The following is a 22,254-nucleotide window of genomic DNA, read 5'->3' on the forward strand; positions in this document are numbered from 1 at the left end:
GCCACTGTCTCTAACCCGAACAACATCGCTGGCCGAACACCTTTTCCTTTCATTCTCGCTGATACTCTTTTATCACACAACACACCTGACACTTTTCTCCACCCGTTCCAACCTGCCTGAACTTGCCTCTTCACCTCTTTTCCACACTCACCGTTGCTCTGAACCGTTGACCCTAAGTACTTAAAGTCCTGCACCTTCTTCACCTCTGCTCCCTGTAACCTCACCGTTCCACCTGGGTCCCTCTCATTGACACACATATGACACACATGTATTCTGTCTTGCTGCAGCTAAGCTTCATTCCTCTGTTTTCCAGAGCAGACCTCCACCTCTCTAGATTTTCCTCCACCTGGTCCCTGCTCTCACTACAAATCACAATGTCATCGGCAAACATCATAGTCCATGGAGATTCTTGTCTAACCTCATCTGTCAGTCTGTCCATCACCAGAGCAAACAAGAAGGGGCTCAGAGCTGATCCTTGATGCAGCTCCTCTCTCGGCACCCTGTCATACGCTTTCTCTAAATCTACGAAGACACAATTCAACTCCCTCTGACCTTCTCTGTACTTCTCCATCAGCATCCTCAAAGCAAATACTGCATCTGTTGTTCTCTTTCTAGGCATGAAACCATATTGCTGCTCACAAATGTTCACCTCTGTCCTTAGCCGAGCTTCCACTATACTGTTTTCCACAACTTCATTGTTTGGCTCATCAGCTTTATTCCTCTGTAGTTGCCACAGCTCTGCACATCTCCCTTGTTCTTAAAAATTGGTACCAGTACACTTCTCTTAGTCCTCTTCTGGTCCTCTGGCATCCTCTCACTCTCCAAGATCTTGTTAAACAAACTAGTCAGAAACTCTACTGCCACCTCTCCTAGACACTTCCATACCTCCACAGGTATGTCATCAGGACCAACTGCCTTTCCACTCTTCATCCTCTTCAATGTTCTCCTAACTTCACTCTTACTAATCTTTGCTACTTCCTGCTCCACACCAGTCACCTCTTCTACTCTTCATTCCCTTTCATTTTCCTCGTTCATCAACTCTTCAAAGTTCTCCTTCCATCTTCACATCACACTCCTGGCACCTGTCAATACATTTCCATCCTTGTCTTTGATCACCCTAACCTGCTGCACATCCTTCCCATCTCTATCTCTTTGTCTGCCCAACCTGTACAAATCCACCTCTCCCTCTTTAGTGTCCAACCTAGCATACAAGTACTCATATGCTCTTTGTTTGGCCTTTGCCACCTCTATCTTCACCTTACGCTGTATCTCCCTGTACTCCTGTCTCCTCTCTTCAGTTCTCTCAGTGTCCCACTTCTTCTTAGCTAACCTCTTTCTCTGTATACACTCCTGAACTCCCTCGTTCCACCACCAAGTCTCCTTGTCCGCTTTCCTCTTTCCAGATGACACACCGAGTACCCTCCTACCTGTCTCCCTGATCAAATTAGCTGTAGTAGTCCAGTCATCTGGAAGCACCTCCTCCCTGAAAACTACACAACATTCTTCCATTTTCAACTTCCACCACTTCGTCCTCTGCTCTGCCTTAGTCCTCTTCATCTTCCTCACCACCAGCATCATTTTACACACCACCATCCTGTGTTGTCTGGCTACACTCTCCCCTACCAATGCTTTACAGTCACTGATCTCTTTCAGATTACAGTGTCTACACAAGATGTAGTCTACCTTAGTGCTTCTACCTCCGCTCTTGTACGTCACCCTATGCTCCTGCCTCTTCTGAAAGAAAGTGTTTACTACAGCCATTTCCATCCTCTTTGCAAAGTCAACCACCATCTGACCTTCTGCATTCCTGTCCTGAACACCAAACCTGCCCATAACAGTCTCATCACCTCTGTTCCCTTCACCTACATGCCCATTGAAATCTGCACCAATGACCACTCTCTCACCTCTGGGGATGCTCTGCATCACTTCATCTAACTCGCTCCAGAATTTCTACTTCTCTTCTAACTCACATCCTACCTGTGGGGCATAACCACTCACAACATTGAACATCACCCCTTCCACTTCCAGCTTCAGACTCATCAACCTGTCTGATACTCTTTTCACCTCTAGAACATTCCTCACAAAATCCTCTTTCATTATAACTCCTACTCCATTTCTCTTCCTATCTGACCCATGGTAGAACAACTTGAACCCTGCTCCTAAGCTTCTAGCCTTGCTACCTTACCACCTGGTCTCCTGGACACACAGTATGTCCACCTTCCTTCTCTGCATCATGTCGATCAACTCCCTAGCCTTCCCTGTCATAGTACCAACATTCAATGTCCCTAGTGTCAGTCCTACATTCTTAGCTTTCCTCTTCTCTCTCTGCCTACGAACACACCTTCCTCCTCTTCTTCTTCGTCTTCGACCAAGAGTAGTCCAATTTCCACCGGTACCCTGTAGGTCAACAGCACCGGTGGTGGTCGTTGTTAACCCGGGCCCCGACCGATCCGGTACGGAAGTCTTTGTCACGATTCGCATGTTTGATTTGGCATGTGTTTTACGTCGGATGCCCTTCCTGCCACAACCCTCTGCATTTATCCAAACTTGGGACTGGCACAAGAAGACACTGGCTTGTGCCCCCTTACGGTTGCATTTTTAGCCCAACTTCCTGGGATGACTTAAATGTTCAGAGTTTCCAACATCTTACTGAAGAGATGAGAGGAAAAAGAAATTAATTCCCAAGCTCACTTCTGATTTGGTAAATAATTGTTCCAGTCTACAGTTGCAAACAGAAATTTGTCATGGAATATTGGGCTTTAATTGATTTCTTCAAACAGTGTTGAGCAATTTTTTTTAATTAACAAAAATCCCTGAAACTGTTTTCATTTATTTGGAGTTTTCTGACACCAACATAAGCTCAAAAATAAACACACACCACATCATCAACACAACATTTAGTTAAATGTCCCTTAGCAATTTCCACTTTTAGCACACATTTAATGGTCTAAAACTAGCTTTTGGCAGAACTCTGGTTGGACATTTGACCACTATTCTTGGCAGAAATAGTTGAGTTCAATTACATTTGTTGGTTTTGTGGCAGAAACCTGACTTGGATGCATAGTTTAAATATTGAATATTTTTGACAGTGTTGAAGTAAGGACTTTTGGAAGGCCATTCCAATAACCTGTTTTATCCATTTGTGTGCTTGGGTTCATTGTCCTGTTAAAAGAACCATGTGTATTCAAGTTTCAACCATCTGCCTGATGGTTTGAAGTTATGTTGAAGAGTATTCCTGAGTATTCCTTCTTCATTATTTGAATCTAATGTGCGCAATGCACTAGGTCCATTGACAGGAAAACAGACTCAGAACATGATCCTACCACTACAGTGCAGACCTGTACTGTGATGGTTCCTGGGATGTTCCTGACCATTCAAACCAGTTTTCTCACTAGCTGAGTGAGACAGTCTTCTTCTACCACTTAGAAAATGGCTACACCTCTCAATAGCTTGAATCTATGTACAATTAATTGAACTGATGATCTTTAAATCTGCAGTTGTAGACTTTCCTATTTTATTGTGTTGGTCAATTCAGTGAGCGCTGTCTCATTATGTCCACAGAAAAGACACCAGCTGTAGTCAATCATGATCCCTAACAGGAAGTTAAGAGGTCTTGGACTTGCCAAATTCAAAGACATTTAGGACCTTTCAGCACCACAGAATTAATAATCTGAATGGGTGCATGTGTAGTTTTGACCCCACATGTCTAATTTGGAGCCTGTGTCGATGTCAGAAATCCCAAATGAAGTGACCCCTGTATGAAATTCTTGCCAATTTTACTTGGTAAAGATGAATAGGCCTGGAGAAACATTGTAATTTTCATATTCATTGGAATTATTATTTGTATGGAGCCTGGGAGGTAGCTCCGTACTATGAAGCAAGTTATTTTGTGCCTCAACACACAGCACACTGTCTGAACAGCAGGCTTTTCCTCTTTATTCCGCCTCAAGATTGGTTCAACATTTAGCCTGCTATTTTTGTAAAAGTCATTATTTGTATAGTATGGTTGTGAATCTGGTTGTGAATTGTATATCCACAATAATACAGGTTAGGAACATTTTCAATGATTGTACTTTTGGATATTTTACTTTCTTGTTTTTTGTTTTTTGAAAACTAACTTATTACAGTTAGCATTAATTATGTTTTTACTAAACATGTATATTAGTTGTAAAAGCACAAAATGCAACGATAAATGGTAGAAATAAATGTTAAATATTTTCTTTGTTGTAAGCTCATTACCTATAGGCCTATTTCCCAGACTTTTGACTATATTCCAGGTTACGGGTTTTTTTGCAATCTTTTTAAAATATGGCAAATGTTTGGCAATCTGTGCTGCCAGACTTTTGACCAGATTATGTGTTTTGGCACTTTTTGATTTGACCATATAATTACTTCTTTTTTTTTTAAGTGTACAGAAAACCACAAGCACAGATTGGCCCACACAATACCATCATTGACTTGAGAGGATATTCTTTTTTTAATAAAATCTATTTTCTGAAAATGTGTTTTCATTAAGTATTGCTTTAATAAACACAAGCAAAAATTCTCTATGCTGTATTAAATTTTTTAGGTGGTGGGACACATTTTTAAAAACACATCTCCAACCCAAGGAACATAAAACCACATGCTTTCTCATTGTGTGTGTTTTAGGAAATGAAGTTTCCTTAAATCAATTTCATCACATTTGTCTTGCTTTTCAGCCTCACTGAACAGAACACAAGCTTCTCACTGTTCGAATCAAGTTTCATTTCTCTGTATTTGCCACACTGAAATGATACAAAATTCTTAGTGTTTTTGTGGCACAAAAAGGCTCAAGTTTAAGATAAATTAAATAAATGTACTATTTTCCTTAACAGTTTCTCTTGACTACTGCCTTGCCCAGATATTTTACCATATATACAAACACACACAAAAACGCATCCCTGATTGCACAATTTACTTCCTCCTTCATTCTCATTGTTAACAAACAGTTAGTTGACAACTCCTGGAGAAGGGACAAGAACGAAACAAAGTAGGACCTAAATGTAAAATATACAAAAAACTAACTAATATTACAGATTTTAAAAAGGGCACCACTGCCCTTGCTATCAGAACCAAATACTGTGTGTAAAAACAAAATGTTTGTTTTCATAAAGTTTTGCTCAATATTTAACAAAGATATTTTGAGAATTCTGATCATTTTACCCCAGCATCAGATATAAATACCCACCTTTAGTTGCCAGATTTAGTTGCCGTCACCAGTTTATGATGCTCTTCAGCTAACCTCCAGCTAACTGGGCCACTCTTGCCCAGTTCTCCTCGGTCTACACACGACAGAAAATATTATACGCTTGATTTATTTAATATTTGACATAATCTTCAATGCATCAAAATTAGCTGTTCCATTTAGTCCAGTGTAATGACAAATACAACATAAATCTCACTGCTATTTGATGAATATCCAATATAATATCATCCACGACACAACCATGTGTCAAGTCTATTAATGTCATAGCTATGTATATAACTTATAGAAGTTTTCAGTCTTATTTTTCTTCTGCTTCTTCTGTAGAAGGAACAATGTCGATCATGGATGTTAAAAGAACCCAAATATAGTGAATATGAATTTAAATTGCTCATGTAAAGCCTGTTTTAAAATCAACAGTCTAAAATTGAAGAAGCAATGAGACTTGAGGTGTAGCAGAAAACTGAAATTCCTTCTTTCTTGTCTTGCCATAGAGCAGGAGGGCCCGACAATGTGAGAAAAGTGGAAATATTGTAATTCAAGTGCCTTGGCAAGTACACACTTAATTTCCAGGAAATCCAATAAAACCTAAAATGTGTGACTTTACAATTTGTGGTAACTATTAGCCGACAAATATACAACAGAATTATTTTTTGTTTTTAATCTTCAACCTATTTGAATTTCAGTGTTTCACAATCTACAGTACAATGTGAAACGCTTCAGGGCACCAGGGACATCTGAGTGTGTAAAGGCCAAGAGCAGAGACCCATATGGGATAAAGGTTCAAGTAAATTGACAAGTCAGGTTTTAGTTTTTACATTTAAGCTTTTTCTGGAGATCAGCTTTGTATAATGCAGTTGCAAAAGTGTCATAGCAAGTAAGCAAAGATGAGAAGCTAAACTATAAAACAATAAAACTAGACTGTATGGATGCAGCCAAGAAAACAAAATGAACAAAAAGAACTGATTTTGTGACAGCACAAATTACACAAGAACAGTTGAGAGCAGGAAATGAAACTAATTAGAAGAAACATGTGTTGTAACAGTGTTTTCTGTGTGGCAATTTCTTGCTTTGCTTGTGGTTTCATTCCTCCAGCTTCCTCTTATACTTCACAGAAATGACAAACAACGCAGTACAAGTATGTCTTTGTGTTGGTCCTCTGACTGACAGGTGACCTGTCCACCTCTTGTGATCATGTTTGGAAACACTTGATTCATTTAATATTTGACATAATTTTCAATGCTGTCCATCAACACCGAAAAAGTACTGTAGGGCAGCTTCCTAATTATCTAGAAGATGTTGCAGATATTATCTTGCAAAATAAATGACATCTTTGGGTTAAAATCTTACAGAAATAGATCATAAAGAAAATATATTAAGTTATGTTACCTCTATTTTGACTGTTTGATTAGGTGTGTTAATGTCATACAGCGACATCTAGTGGCATCAAGTCAGTGCACAAAAATGAAAAAGGCAGACAGAACACCTGCGTCATTTCATTCATTAATGAGCCCTTATTCTTTTTAGCTCGGTTGGTAAGGCAGTGTATAATTACAAAAAAAGTGTTGTATTTTAGAAATATTGCTAATGCTCATGATTATAATACATTAATGTTTTATTACAATAGTCAGTGCAAAAATGTTACTCTCAAAATTCTAAATTACAAAAATTTGCAAAGCCGTATTTTATAAATATTGTCAATGTTTGTGACTGTACTACATTAACAAGGTTTTGGTACTCAAACTCATACATTTATAATCATATTTTATACTGATACTAACAAGTGTTCAAGAATGTCTGTTTTAATTATCACAAATATTTGTGACTGTACATGATACAGTGATGTGTAATATTTCACATTTAGATATTTTTTTCAATATGGGTCAAATATTTTAACATTTATTTATATTTAAACAATACTGCCAGTGCTTGTTACTGTATTAATTAAATGTATTTTTACATTTTGTTAATAATATATAGAGAAATTTATTTTACACTCGAAGTTTCAAAAACATGCAACACTTGAAGTATGATGATATGAAAGTGTCTTTTGCAAGATTCTCTTCATAATATATTTTACTTTGCTGTATTGTAAAGAATTATTATAATAAAGTGTAAAAGGCAGTAGCATTTTGATGTTCATGAAGTCTGCACATTAAGGTACAGGTCCAAATTGTTAATAGAACACAAGTTAAAGAATATTTCAACTTTTGAATTATATCATGCATTTAAGGGTCTTACATAAATTAAGTAAAAGTGTCATCTAATGTTATATAGGAAGCACAAGAACAAAAACAATACGCTTGATAAAATAAAAAAATAAACAAAGAATGAATATATCTAATTTGATAATTGAATGCTTCAGCAGAAACATGGGGCCACTGAGAAGATAACAAGTCATGTGCTGTAGGTTGATTGAGCAATCCCTATCATGTGTTAAGTTTGGTAACCACAGAAAAGCAGTTTTGTGGTTAAGAATCATTTTTTACTGGTACTAAACAGCACACTCTTTAGCCAAACTTGAGCATTTAACATAAAAAAGACTGGTAACCTTGGTTATAAAGTTATCTAAAGATTCTTCTTTGTTCCAAACACACCCAGTCTATGTTAGTTGGTTGACAGGCTTATTTTTTTGTCTACAATGCTAGTGACAGTCATTGCATGTTTGGTTTTAATGCAGCAAAACTTGCAAGACAGTTGAAAACTGGGTGACTATGGCGCAGGAAAGTAGAGCGGTTGTCCACCAATCAACCCTTCAGTCACAGGTTAAAGTGTGCTTGAGCCTTGAGCAAGATATATGGTCCTTCGAAAGTGATAACGTTTTTTCCTCGTTCTCTATGTAACTAATGAAATAACAAGAGTGCACCACTAATATAAAAAAAGATATAAGATTTAAAAGGAATCTATCAACTCAGGCTTCCATCTCAAATTAGAAATTTAGTTTATGTGCCAGAAGTCCAAATCAGTGAGAAGGGTCTGGACAATGGGTTAGGCAATTATTTTCTGTGTTATTAAATAAAGAGTAAAAAACATAACTTCCCAGAACACTTATAAGTGACAAAATATGTATTGCAAGGGTTTGTATCTTTTCTTAAAATTGTATTTAATTTAAATGATTATTTTCCAAGTGAAAAAAGTAAATGAACTTGTGTTATTTAATTAGGTGTCTATCAGCCTGTCTCATTCTAATTTCTGAATCATAACAAAACCTTATTCTTTTTAGCTCAGTTGGTAAGGCAGTCGTCCAAAAAAAAAAAAGATTATATATATATATCAATTCATCTTCAAGCACTGCACACGGGGGGAATGGGCTGTTAGGGGTTCAGTGTCTTTGCCCAGGTACACTTCGAGTGGTGCGGGGATCAAACCACTCACCCTGTGATCCGTGGACAACTGCCTTTACCAACTGAGCTACAGCTGCCCCTAAATCTGTTCTTGTTATAGCTATTGGTAATTATGGGTAATCTAAAGCAATGATCTATACTTTTTGCTTGTTTTTAGTATTTGCTTTACAAATTACATAACATAACCTTTTTCCATTTACTGTTCAGTTGGAAATGACATGAATGTTTCAACTTGGAAAGAGTATTTTTACTTTTGCTTTGTATTCTTCTGTGAATTTGACCTTACATTTTAATTTGAAGTGATATTATAAATGTTGGAAATGTAACTTTATACTTGCAGACACCATAAAAATGCACATAGAGAGCAAACATCTACACACACTAACTTAAAGGGTGACTTCCAACGGTTCTAATTTGTAGAGCACATGTGTATGAATGGCATAACATTTTACTTTAAAATATCTGTCTGCTTTTAGGTAAACATCATCCAAAGGACTTTTTCAGTTGAGATGATGTCATTTGCAGTTTGTGTTTAATATTTGCATTATTATTGTGAGCCACCCACTTAAGAGCCTACAACTGGATCTTTTTCGAATTCTTACAAAGTGCATCTTTTCCAACAATCACATGATTCGCGGAAAAAACGCTACGCTACGACACGTCACGTGATCGATGGTCAACTTTTCCCGGAAATAAGTCTGTTCTTAAATGTTTCTGAGATTTGTCACCCAGAGCAATGGCTTTCCATAATTATAACAAATCGCTCTTATAATCGCATAATCGTAACTACATTGTTCTCAAAATCTGCCAAATTGAACAACTTCCGGCTAATCTCTACTTCCTGTCATCTTCTACTTCCTGTTTTTACTCCGCCATCGCTGCTATCGGCTGCCACGCATGTAACAATACGTGGTTTGGAGCTTCCGTCATATGAACATCACTGGTGTGTGGTACTTACCTCTTTTGGCTTACAGTGCCTGCTATACCTCAGTTTATGTGATAAATGTAATACATCTGAACTATGTTACGTTAACGATTTAATACAGGCTTAACAGATAGCTTTGTAAAATCCTCTTTAGTTTTCTTTATTACGTTCCTGTTGGTTTCATTTTTTCTCCATGTTCAAATGGGATTTCGCATATAAAGCATCTGATTGATTAAATTTTTTATTACTAAATACATTTTAGGTCGACAATAAATCAACTGTTAATTCTGTACCTAGACCTACAGTTTTTTTAAAAACTGCAACTGTTTGTTGCAGTGCTTTAGTGACAGAAATGAAATCATATCTATTATTTATTTATTTTTGTCCTTTCGGCTTATCCCGCTTTGTTCAGGGTCGCCACAGCGGCTCATTGTCCGCATGGTGATTTGGCACAGTTTTTACGCCGGATGCCCTTCCTGGGGCTTGGACCGGCACTGCACAGCTGGGGAGGGGAATGGGGTGTTGCCCAGGGACACTTCGACATATACCCAGGGATCGAACCACTCACCCTGTGGTCCATGGACGACTGCCTTTACCAACTGAGCTACAGCCACCACCTCATACCTATTATGAATGTACAAAAAATGCAAATCCGCATTCATATTGTTGTATTCTTTTTAGGCATGTAATTAAAGGGTCTCACAAACCACACAAACACAGTTTCAAACTATGCAAACAATTTCATTTTGATGTGATAGGCATTCTGAGATACCATATCTCCTGAATCCTCTGCCACCGCTGCAGAGCAGTGGAGGTAAACAGAGTTTAATGTGTTCCGCTAAGAACTAAACATTTCTATTTGAAAAACATGTAACAGCAACATTTCTTTTTTATGATGCTAATCTGTAGATTAGACAAGATGGCTAAAATTAAAATGGAACCATGTACAGTAACAGAAACAGAATAAAATAAATAGAACAGAACAACAATGTTATCTCGTGAGTAGGTTTGTTTTCTACACTTTTTCGGTAACCTTCCACTTCTGTTCTCCAGTGCGCCTCCTCAGCTTGTTATCCCAGATTTTCAGCAGTGCAGCAGTACAGAAGGTTTGTTATTCATCTTTATCTTACGTATCATAACCTTCTGTTTTAGACCTTCCTATTTGTTAACATATTTCTTTGTTTTTCTGAATATGTTGCAGGTGAAAAATACCTGTCATGGGTGAAACAATTCGTGTTTGATAATGAACACAGGTGTTTAAACTTAAAAAACCCACCAGGCTCTATACTGAAGATAGCAGGGCTTGACAACACAATTTACAGGGGGGAAGATGAGGAGGTGAACGGGTGGGGAGAATTCTATCTTCCTGAGATAGTGAACATGGAAGTTATAGGTGTGGTGGAAGGCACATCATGCCCGTGTGACCAGCTTGTTCTGATGACATGTGAGGACAAAAACATGTACGCTTATGATGGAGAGGACATGCATTTGGTTGCATCAAGCCTGAAGGAGCTCTGTGACAAGGGGCTAAAGTAAGCTAAAGTATGTTTTTGCAGTGTACAGAAAACTACACAGATTGGCCCACACAATACCATTAGTGACTTGAGAGGATATTCTTTTTTTTTTAATCTATTTTCTGAAAATGTGTTTTCATTAAGTATTGCTTTAATAAACACAAGCAAAAATTCACTGTGCTCTATTTAATTTTTTTGGTGGTGGGACACATTTTTAGAAACACTTCTCCAACCCAAGCAACATAAAACCATGTGCTTTTTCATTGTGTGTGTTTTAGGAAGTGAAGTTTCCTTAAATCAGTTTCATCACATTCGTCTTGCTTTTCAGCCTCACTGAACAGAACACAAAGCTTCTCACTGTTCAGATCAAGTTTCATTTCTCTGTATTTGCCACACTGAAATGATATAAAATTCTTAGTGTTTTTGTGGCACAAAAAGGCTAAAATTTAAGATAAATTACATGAATGTACTGTTTTACTTAACAGTTTGTCTTGACTACTGCCTTGTCCAAATTAATATTCTAACGTATTTTTTGTGTGGAGAAGATTGTGAGCTAGTATTGTATGTATGACATATTGTGTGACAAACCACAAACATTTCAGTTGTAAGTCACATGGAAAATATTACTGAAAATGAAGCAACTTGAAGGGTTAAAGAGGTAGGAGTATTTTACACATCAGATTAAAACCAATCCCCTTGCTGTTTGTTGATGAAAGTGGAGAGAGAACTGTCTAATATGTTGCTTCAAAATGTCCATAGTTGTTCAGCTGGATTAACATAGTGACTGTGAAGGAAAGAGCACATCACTCATAATTTCCATAAAACCATTTACTGATCCTGAATGATTTGTGTGTTTGTCCAATAATTTATTCAGGTCTGTAAACTTTGTGTATGAAGCCATGAATCCTACAACAAAATGGTCAACTTTGTGCTAAATAAATGTTTGATTAAACACATATAAATAAATAGATATTGTTTTAGATATTTTTCTATCCACAAAGAACACTCACAAAATAGATATATTTAAAATTGTAAACATTATTTACAAATTGATTATATAACATCTGAGGTGAATTTATTGTGAAAACACTGTAAAGCATTTTGATAAAAACACAATCTAAGCAGATATTTTATTATATATACAAACACACACACAAAAACGCATCCCTGATTGCACAATTTCCTTCGTCCTTTATTCTCATTGTTAACAGTCAGTTGACAAATCCTGGAGAAGAGACAAGAACGAAACAAATTAGGACCTAGAATTCTGATCATTTTACCCCAGCATCAGATATAAATACCCACTTGTTTTTTGCTCAGAGAGAATATCCAGAAATCTGGATTTAGTTGCCGTCACCATTTTACAATGCTCTTCAGCTAACCTCCTCCCAACTGGGCCACTCCTCACTCTTGCCCAATTCTCCTCGGTCTACACATAACAGAAAATATTATACTCTTGATTTATTTAATATTTGACATAATCTTCAATGCATCAAAGTTAACTCTGTAATAAAAATTAGCTGTTCCATTTAGCCCAGTGTAATGACACACAGCAGAAATCTCACTGCTATTTGATGAAGATCCAACATAATATTATCCATGACACAACCATTTTGTGTTGGTAACACAAAGTCTATTAATGTCATAGCTATGTATATAACTTATAGAACTTTTTATTATGCTTAAGCTTCTTCTGTAGAGGGAACAATGTAGATCATGGATGTTAATAGAACCCAAATATAGTGTAAAGGAATTTTACTTGCTCATGTAAAGCCTGTTTTAATATGAACAGTCTAAAACTGATGAAGCAATGTCTGTGCAAATCAGATCTGTAACTGAGACTTGAGGTGTAGCAGAAAACTGAAATTCCTTGTTTCTTGTCTTGCCATAGAGCAGGAGGGCCCAAGAATGTGAGAAAAATGAAAATATTGTTATTCAAGTGCCTTAGCAAGTACACACTTAATTTCCAGGAAATCTAATAAAACTTAAAATGTTTGACTTTGAAAATATTTGTTAACTGTTAACTGACAAATATACAACAGAATATTTTTTTGTTCTTAATCTTCAACTTATTTGAATTTCAGTGTTTCACAGTCTACAGTACGATGTGAAACGCTTCAGGACGCCAGGGAAATCTGAGTGTGTAAAGGCCAAGAGCAGAGACCCATATGGGATAAAGGTTCAAGTGAATTGACAAATCAGGTTTTAGTTTTTGCATTCAAGCTTTTTCTGGAGATCAGATTTGTATAATGTAGTTGCAAAGGTGTCATAGCAAGTAAGCAAAGATGAGAAGCTAAACTATAAAACAGAATAAAACTAGAATGCATGGAGCAACATAAGATGCAGCCAAGAAAACACAATGAACTCCAACACAAATAAAAGTTTTAGTGTACTTTAATTGCTGTATGCCAGTAAAACTGATTCTGTGACAGCACAAATTACACAACAAGAGTTGAGAGCAGGAAATAAAACTAATTAGAAGAAACAAGTGTTGTAACAGTGTTTTCTGTGTGGAGTTTTCTTGCTTTGCTTGTGGTTTCATTTCTCCAGCTTCCTCTTATACTTCACAGAAATGACAAACAACCCAGTACAAGTATGTCTTTGTGTTGGTCCTCTGACTGACAGGTGACCTGTCCAATGCTTGTGATCATGTTTGGAAACGCTTGATTCATTTAATATTTGACATAATCTTCAATGCTGTCATCATCAACACTGAAAAAGTACTGTAGGGCATCTTCCTAATTTTCTAGAAGATGGTGCACATATTATCTTGCTAAATAAATGACATCTTTGGGTTAAAAACTTACAGAAATAGATCATAAAGAAAATATATTAAGTATATTAATATATTAAATATTTCTACAACATATGACAGCATTATATTCTCCTTCAAATGCTAAGTAAATAAGTCAATAAATAAAGTTTTCCAAGCAATAGTCAAACAACAACAACAGCGAACAAACAGGAAGACATTTCACTTAACAAATCGTCATATTATACTAAGTTGTAAATTTTATTGTTCTTAATTAATACATTATATTTAAACATGTTCTGAAACCCAGTTTTACACATTTTTAATTCATCTTCAAGTTTGTTCAATATTTTTATATTTAGATCTGCTTTTTAAATCTGTTCTAGTTCTAGCTATTGGTAATTATGGCTAATCTAAAGCAATGATCTATACTTTTTGCTTCTTTTTAGTATTTGCTTTACAAATTACATAACAGACCCCTTTTTCCATTTACTGTTCAATTTGAAATGACATGAATGTTTCAACTTGGAAAGATTATTTTTACCTTTGCTTTGTATTCTTCTGTGAATTTGGCCTTACATTTTAATTTGAAGTGATATTATAAATGTTGAAATGTAACTTTATACTTGCAGTCACCATAAACATGCACATAGCAAACATCTACACACACTAACTGAAAGGGTGACTTCCAATGGTTCTAGTTTGTAGAGCACATGTGTATGAATGGCATAACTTTTTACTTTAAAATATCTCTCTGCTTTTAGGTAAACATCATCCAAAGGACTTTTTCAGTTGAGATGATGTCATTTGCAGTTTGTATTTAATATTAGCATTATTATTGTGACCCACCCACTTACGAGCCTACAATTGGATCTTTTTCGAATTCTTACAAAATGCATCTTTTCCAACAATCACATGATTCGCGGAAAAAACGCTACGCTACGACACGTCACGTGATCGACGGACAACTCTTCCCGGACATAAGTCTGTTTTTAAATGTTTCTGAGATTTGTCACCCAGAGCAATGACTTTCCATAATGATAACAAGTCGATCTTATAATCGCATAATCGTAACTACATTGTTCTCAAAATCTGCCAAAATTAAGAACTTCCGGCTATCTCTACTTCCTGTTTTCAGTCAGCCATTGCTCCTATCGGCTGCCACGCACATAACAATACGTGGTTCGGAGTTTCAGTCATATTAACATCGCAGGCGTGTGGTACGTACCTCTTTCGGCTTACAGTTCCTGCTATACCTCAGTTTATGTGATAAATGTTAATACATCTGAACTATGTTACGTTAACGATTTAATACAGGCTTAACAGATAGCTTTGTTAAATCCTCTTTAGTTTTCTTTACGACGTCCCTGTTGGTTTCATTTTTTCCATGTTCAAATGGGATATCGCATATAAAGCATCTGGTTGATTACATTTTTTATTATTACAAACATTGTAGGTCGACAATAAATCAACTGTTAATTCTGTACCTAGACCTACAGTTTTTTTAAAAAACTCGACACTTCCTGTTGTTTTATTGTTGACATTTTTTAAGCAGCGACTGCTTTGACTATGAGATTTATTATTATTATTATTATAGGTATCAGAGAGGCAGGATGGCAGCTGTAAGGTATGTGCAAGAGCCATTTTCTGTTTGTTGAGAGAGACAAACTGAAGTATCCAAAGATACATGTGGAGAAGTGTTTGTTGCTTTAGTGACGGAAATGAAATCATACCTTATTATGAATGTACAATAAATACAAATCGGCATTCATATTGTTGTATTCTTTTTAGGCATGTAATTAAAGGGTCAGGTCTCTCAAACCACACAAACACAGTTTCAAACTATGCAAACAATTTCATTTTAATGTGACAGGGATTCTGAGATACCATATCTCCTGAATCCTCTGCCACCGGTGCAGAGCAGTGGAGGTAAACAGAGTTTAATGTGTTCCTCTAGGAACTAAAAATTTCTATTTGAAAAACATGCAACACCAACATTTCATGTTTTTATAATGCTAATCTGTAGATTAGACAAGATGGCTAAAATTAAAATATAGAACCATGCACAATAACAGAAACAGAATAAAATAAATGGAACAGAAAAACAAGTTATGTTATGGTAGGTTTGTTTTCTACACTTTTTTGGTAACCTTCCATATCTATTCTCCAGTGTGCCTCCTCAGGTTGTTATCCCAGATTTTCAGCAGTGCAGCAATACAGAAGGTTTGTTATTCAGCTTTATCTTACATATCATAACCTTCTGTTTTAGACCTTCCTATTTTTTAACATATTTCTTTGTTTTCCTCTGAATATGTTGCAGATGAATACCTGTCATGGGTGAAAGATTTTGTGTGTCAAAAGAAAAACAAGTATTTTAAGTTAAAAAACCCACCAGGCTCTAAACTGAAGATAGCAGGGCTTGACAATACAATTTACAGTGGGGAAGATGAGGAGGTGAGCGGGTGGGGAGAATTCTATCTTCCTGAGATAGTGAACATGGAAGTTATAGGTGTGGTGGAAGGCACATCATGCCCGTGTGACCAGCTTGTTCTGATGACATGTGAGGACAAAAAAGTGTATGCTTATGATGGAGAGGACATGCATTTGGTCGCTGAAAGCCTGGAGGAGCTCTTTGACAAGGGGCTAAGGTATCCAGCCTCCAAGACATATTACAATGGGGAGGCCTTCAAAGATATGGTGAGGAGCTTTGGTTATTAAATGAGACTGAGAGGGCATGGTGATTCCTAATGATACTGATTGATCACCTGAACTGACATGTCTTTAATGTGGTCTGTTGTGTGTAGAATGATGAAGACTGGGCAACATTGAGGAAGGGCGAGGTGGGGAAGAAGTTGGAGAAACAACATCAAGAATTGGTGAAGTCCAAATTCTTGGATTGCGTAAAATCAACAGGGCACAAATAGGTGAGTGTTTGTCCTAATCTTGGATGTAGGGTGAAAAGGGTCATTGTGGCTCCAAAATACTTTAATTACTTGAGCTCCTCACAAAGAACTGAGAAAAATTCAGCATTCCACAATTTCCAATATTGGATGAAGCTGTAACATGGGAAATAGATATTATTACAATATTTAATAAAAAGGAAAACAATAAAAAAAAAAAACCAAGCCTAGGCATAAAACCACAGTAAATTCAATGTATGTTGGCAAAATGAGAAAACAAATTTTTAAGCATAATTGAAAACAAAATGGTCAAATTAATAGTGCACGTTAAACTTTGCTTAAATCAAAAATACTGCTCCTTGCAGCAGTAACTGTCGGACAAATCTGTGGCATTCTACCGATGTGTGAAATTCAAATGCAGATGCACTTAAATTGATGGTGCATGCTGCTCTGGTCTCAAGAGACAAGCTGCAACTGGATCCAATCAGGACAGAAGACACAGTGGAAGCCCTAAGTACACATCTGCCCAAGACAACAAGTACTTATGAGTGTCCTCCTTAGAAAAGCAGATGCATTACTAACCCTGAATTGGCTGCATTGTTAAATAAAACAAAAGAAACCAACATGCACAGACACTTTGCATTGGAGACTGACCACATGGGCAGAGTTGGGCAGTGGGCCAAGATGCTTAAAGAGTGGATTTACATGACTGGTATAAAGGTTTGTAAACTGATGAGTAATGGTTTGAGGTGTTTGGTTCAAAGCGAAGAACATATGTCACACTCAGAGCCCATGAAAAGGTGATACATGCCTAACACCATCAGTATAGAGGTGGAAATGTGATGATCTGGTGATGCTTTGCAGTGGAAGAGTGTGTGATCTGCATTGAGTGCAAGGCCTCCTCAATCAGCATGGATACCTTCATTTTGCTTAACTTAAAACAGTGACCCTAAACATTCTTCCGGTTGTGTAAGAATTATCAGGAGTAGAAAGTATTTACTGGAATGCTCTAACTGATGAATTAGCCATCTCAGTCACCAGATTTGAACTCACTGAGCTGGTGGCAGAAGCTGGACCGAAGAGTTTAGAACACTGCCCAACCAGCACAGCAGACCTTTCTGAAATTTTGCAAAACCCTGAGAACAAATCAAACCTGAACATCTGTAAAAACTGATCAGTACAATGTAGAAGGTTCTCAGTCATCCTGGTTTTGTGTTTTGTGGTCATCTACAACCATTTGATTGAATAAAACTAACAAAAGATGATAAAAATACAAAGGTCTGAGGTGTTTTTAAACTTTTTCTTACCAGTGTAAATACCTGGCACAATTAAAATCAGGCCACAATGAAAGACTTGTAGGTACATGAAACATTGTCTTAAAATGTAGCAGTTCTTTGTTGTCAGAAACATAACAATTTTGCATAGTGTAATCATATGTCATGAACTGATCATGTACCTCATATGTAACAATCATTTTTTCTTTTCCAGATGTTGGCGTTATAAAGAGCCTGCTTCAAAAGTCTTGGATTGATCTTGAAGTGATCAGCAAAAATAAATGGAAAGACATGTCCTCACCCACAGCCCTTTGTGGCAATTAATACATTTACAATGTACTGATGTCATAGAAATGCACAATATTTAATATCCTGCTTTCTGCCTGCTAACTTTCTAAGACAATTGCTGGATTTATGATCTATTTTTGCAAGGTTTTAAGACAAAAGGTGTCATTTATTTTGCAAGATAATATGTGCAACATCTTCAAGAAAATTGGGAAGCAGCCCTACAGTACTTTGTCAGTGTAGATGATGACAGCATTGAAGATTATGTCTAATATTAAATAAATCAAGCGTATCCCAACATGATCCCCAAAGATGTGGGCAAGCAGTGGACAGGTCACCTGTCAGTCACAGGACCAACACAAAGACATACTTGTACTGGGTTGTTTGGCATTTCTGTGAATTATAAGAGGAAGCTGGAGGAATGAAACCACAAGCAAAGCAAGAAAACTCCACACAGAAAACACTGTTACAACAGTCTTTTATTTCCTGCTTTCTACTGGTTTTCTGTAATTTGTGCTGTCACAAAATCAGTTTTGCTGGCATACAGCAATTAAAGTACACTAAAACTTTTATTTGTGTTGGAGTTCATTGTGTTTTCTTCATACTGTCCAATTTTATTCTTTTTTACAATTTAGCTTTTCAGAGCTTATCTCCAGAAAAAGCTGGTACTTTTTGTAAAATGCAAAAACTGATATCTGATTTGTCTCTTCACTTGAACCTTTATCCCTATGGATTTCTGCTGTGCTTGAAGCATTTCACATTGTACTGTAGACTGAAACACTAAAATTCAAATAAGTTGATAAGTGAAAACAAATTGTTTTGCTGTATTTTTCAGGGAATACTTAACACAAATTGTCAAATCACACATTTTAAGTTTTATTGCATTTTCTTGAAATTAAGTGTGTACTTACTACGGCCCTAAAATAACAATATTTTCATTTTTCTCACATTGTCGGGCCCTCCTGCTCTCTGGCAAGACAAAAAACAAGGAACTTCAGTTTTCTGCTACACCTCAAGTCTCGGTTACAGATCGGGTTTGCACAGACATTACTTCATCAATTTCAGATAATTCATATTAAAACAGGCTTTACATGAGCAATTTAAATTCATTTGATCTACAGAAGAAGCAGAAGCAAAATAAGACTGAAACGTTCTATAAGTTATAATAGACTCTGTGTACTCACTTTGTGTGTTACCACCACAAAATGGTTGTGTGTTATGGGTGATATTATTGGATCTTCATCAAATACCAGTGAGATTTATGTTGTATGTGTCATTAAATGACTAAATGGAACAGGGAATTTTTATTACAGAATTAACTTTGAATCTCATTCTCAGTTTATTTTTTTACATTTAAAAAAAATTAATTTAAATTTATTATTTTTAAACGTGGATGTGGATACTGCCTGAGGCAATAAATGAACAAATAGTTGACACTTGCTTCACTGGAAATCACGTGATAAAACCTCTAAAGACGTGTTACAACAGAGGTTTCTTTCTTCGCTTTCATTCTTACACTTCGACAATGGTGAGTAGCAGCTTTTGTTTACACAAACTCTGCATCAACCCTGATTTTAATTGTTATTGATGTATAATTTTGTTCATGTATTATTTTGTAATTGTACGCAGGCAGAAAGAGAGCAAAGGAGGTGAGTCAGATGATTCAGCTGAATTGCATTTTGTCGAAGCTGTCGTGTTTTTAAGTCTAATGGCTTGATCATTTCTGTTTTAGAAGAGAACAATATATGAAGAGTTTAGAGTCTTTTAGAACCAATGCTGTCGAGATTACCTCCAAGATGCGGGATTGGTGTGAGGACAACCCGGAACGTAAACCATTGGTGGATGAGGTGGGGGAAACTTTTGAAACTGTTTGAACACAGTTGTCCTGTATTGGAATTTGTAATTTTAGAATAATAAATAGCCAAAATGTGTTTTGACAGATACTTCACAGCATCTTCTTTCTGGGAAAAATCATCAACTGCAGGTTTGCACCAAATGATATTTTCAATGTCGATGAGGTTCGGGAGAACTTGGAGAAAAACTACCCCCGACCTTTTCAATGTTATTGGACTCAACTTCCCAAGCGGGGTCCATTCTCCTGTGTGCTGGACATGGTAAGATACAGTTTGGATTGAGTGAGCGTGTGGAAAGCCCATTTCCAACACTCAAATGTTACGACAGAATAACATAGTATAATAATATTATTATTAGAATAATTATTATACATTATTATACATTTTAAACAATATCGATAAAACAATGCATAAGTGGGAAATGGGAATTAAATACCTGAACGTTGCAGCAGTATATTATAATAGAAATAAATAACAAGAAAATACAGTACCAAACAGTACTAAAACCAAAATAAGCGGTCAAAATGCAAAATTGATTAATATAATTTCTTATTTTAATTCACATTTAACCTGTTGTAACATAAATTCACGTTTTAAAACAAAAAAAAATAATGCTCAGAAACTACTGTTTAAGATTAATTAATCTCCACTGATCCATTTATTATTATTATTATTATTATTATTATTATTATTATTATTATTATTATTAGTAGTAGTAGTAGTAGTAGTAGTAGTAGTATATTATTTTATTAGAATCATAGTTTATCCACATAGGTGTCCACATCTACTATTTATCCACTTCTAGGTTGTCCAGCTGAAGGGACAAGCAAATGAAGAAGAAATCAAGCAGAGTCTGAGAGAACTTTATTCAAGTCTGAAAGGTAAAGAGCCAAAACGCCTGTCGTCTTCTACCATCTGTGTCTCTCAGAAATCGAAGACTTCAGAAAGGCACTATGGAGTCTCTGTGTCCAATTCTGTTCCTAATCCGAGGAAGATTTTGATTCCTGCATCCTGTCTTAGTACTTGGCACGAATATGTAGCTGGAGCAGTGATGACATACTATCCAGAGGTAGAGAGGAAGTCATACTTTGATGGAACCATCACACTTCCACCACATGTCAGGTGCCAGGCGTTTAGCGTCAGTAATGGTGAGGAAAAGCGTCCATGCAGATCATGTGGGAATTTGTTTGGTTTGAATACAGATGAAAACATGGTGTGGCCCTATGGCAACTGTGCTGAAGCTGAGAGTTTGAGCAACCTGCTTAAAAGGGAGGAAGATGTTAGAATGGAAGCAAGACCAAATTCCCCCTTATACACAGAAGGTAACAGAAACATTGCTAGACAGAGTGTTTATGATGAGCTTAGAAATGTGCTTAAGGAGGTGAAATTTGAGTGGGACGGGAACTTTTACAACCCAGTTACAACAGTTTAGAAAAAAGGGGAGATTTTAAAAGTGCTGCTACACCATAGGCATGACTTTAGTGTATCCAGAGAATACTGTAAAATGTTCTGATTTATCATGTCAAACTGGTAATGCTTGCCCTTGTGATGTGTATTTTTAAACTTAATGACAGTGAAGACTCAGATACATTCATTGCAACAGTTGTAACCCCAATGTGTTTCGACCCTTAAAAGAAAACATGCACGTGATGAAAAATGTTGTGTTGATTGTGTTAATATTAATAAAATCTGACTGCAGAGTTGACTAAAATTCACAGTTTATTTTGACTTTTTTCACTTTAGGCTTTAGCATTTTGGATGTGTGTGTGTGTGGGTGTCAGCTTGCAGTAATGGGTGGTATGCAATTTTTGATGACAATGGTTAGGAGATAATATGTAAGGTTGTATGCTCATAATGTTACAAAAACATCCAGACAACAGATTGACTTGAACCTGTTTAAGAAAGTCAACCAACACTTCTTTTTACATTGAACAGTGTTTAATTTGAATGGTGACTTCCTTCAGTAACAAACATGCACCACTAGATGGGAGCATAACCTTATACTGAGCACTAAATCATAGTCACTATTTTAGCAGCTGCCTAGTGGTGAAGGTTTTTTTTAAAGCAAAAGTAGTTATTAAAAAAGTGTTTCTACACTGTATAAAGTAGGAGTCCTGGACTCTAGATCTTACCAAAATAAAAGTGCAAAAAATGTATTATTAGTATTAATAAATAATTAACTA

General features: G+C 36.4%; 1 protein-coding gene and 1 long non-coding RNA gene across 2 annotated transcripts; both read left to right on the forward strand.

Annotated features, from left to right (window-relative positions):
* Positions 1-9,259: 9,259 nt before the first annotated feature.
* On the forward strand, positions 9,260-10,601 carry LOC137128580 (uncharacterized). The gene is made up of 2 exons (XR_010914597.1): positions 9,260-9,511; positions 9,906-10,601. It is a non-coding gene; the product is annotated as an uncharacterized lncRNA (long non-coding RNA).
* Positions 10,602-19,618: 9,017 nt separating this feature from the next.
* On the forward strand, positions 19,619-21,782 carry LOC137128568 (uncharacterized). Its single transcript, XM_067506804.1, has 5 exons — positions 19,619-19,746; positions 19,848-19,867; positions 19,951-20,065; positions 20,159-20,332; positions 20,877-21,782. Exons 1-5 carry the CDS (start codon positions 19,744-19,746, stop codon positions 21,501-21,503), a joined length of 939 nt encoding a protein of 312 aa, XP_067362905.1. The 5' UTR covers positions 19,619-19,743; the 3' UTR covers positions 21,504-21,782.
* The last annotated feature ends 472 nt before the right edge of the window (positions 21,783-22,254 follow it).

Source organism: Channa argus, chromosome 1 (assembly GCF_033026475.1).
Source record: "Channa argus isolate prfri chromosome 1, Channa argus male v1.0, whole genome shotgun sequence".
NCBI lineage: Eukaryota > Metazoa > Chordata > Actinopteri > Anabantiformes > Channidae > Channa > Channa argus.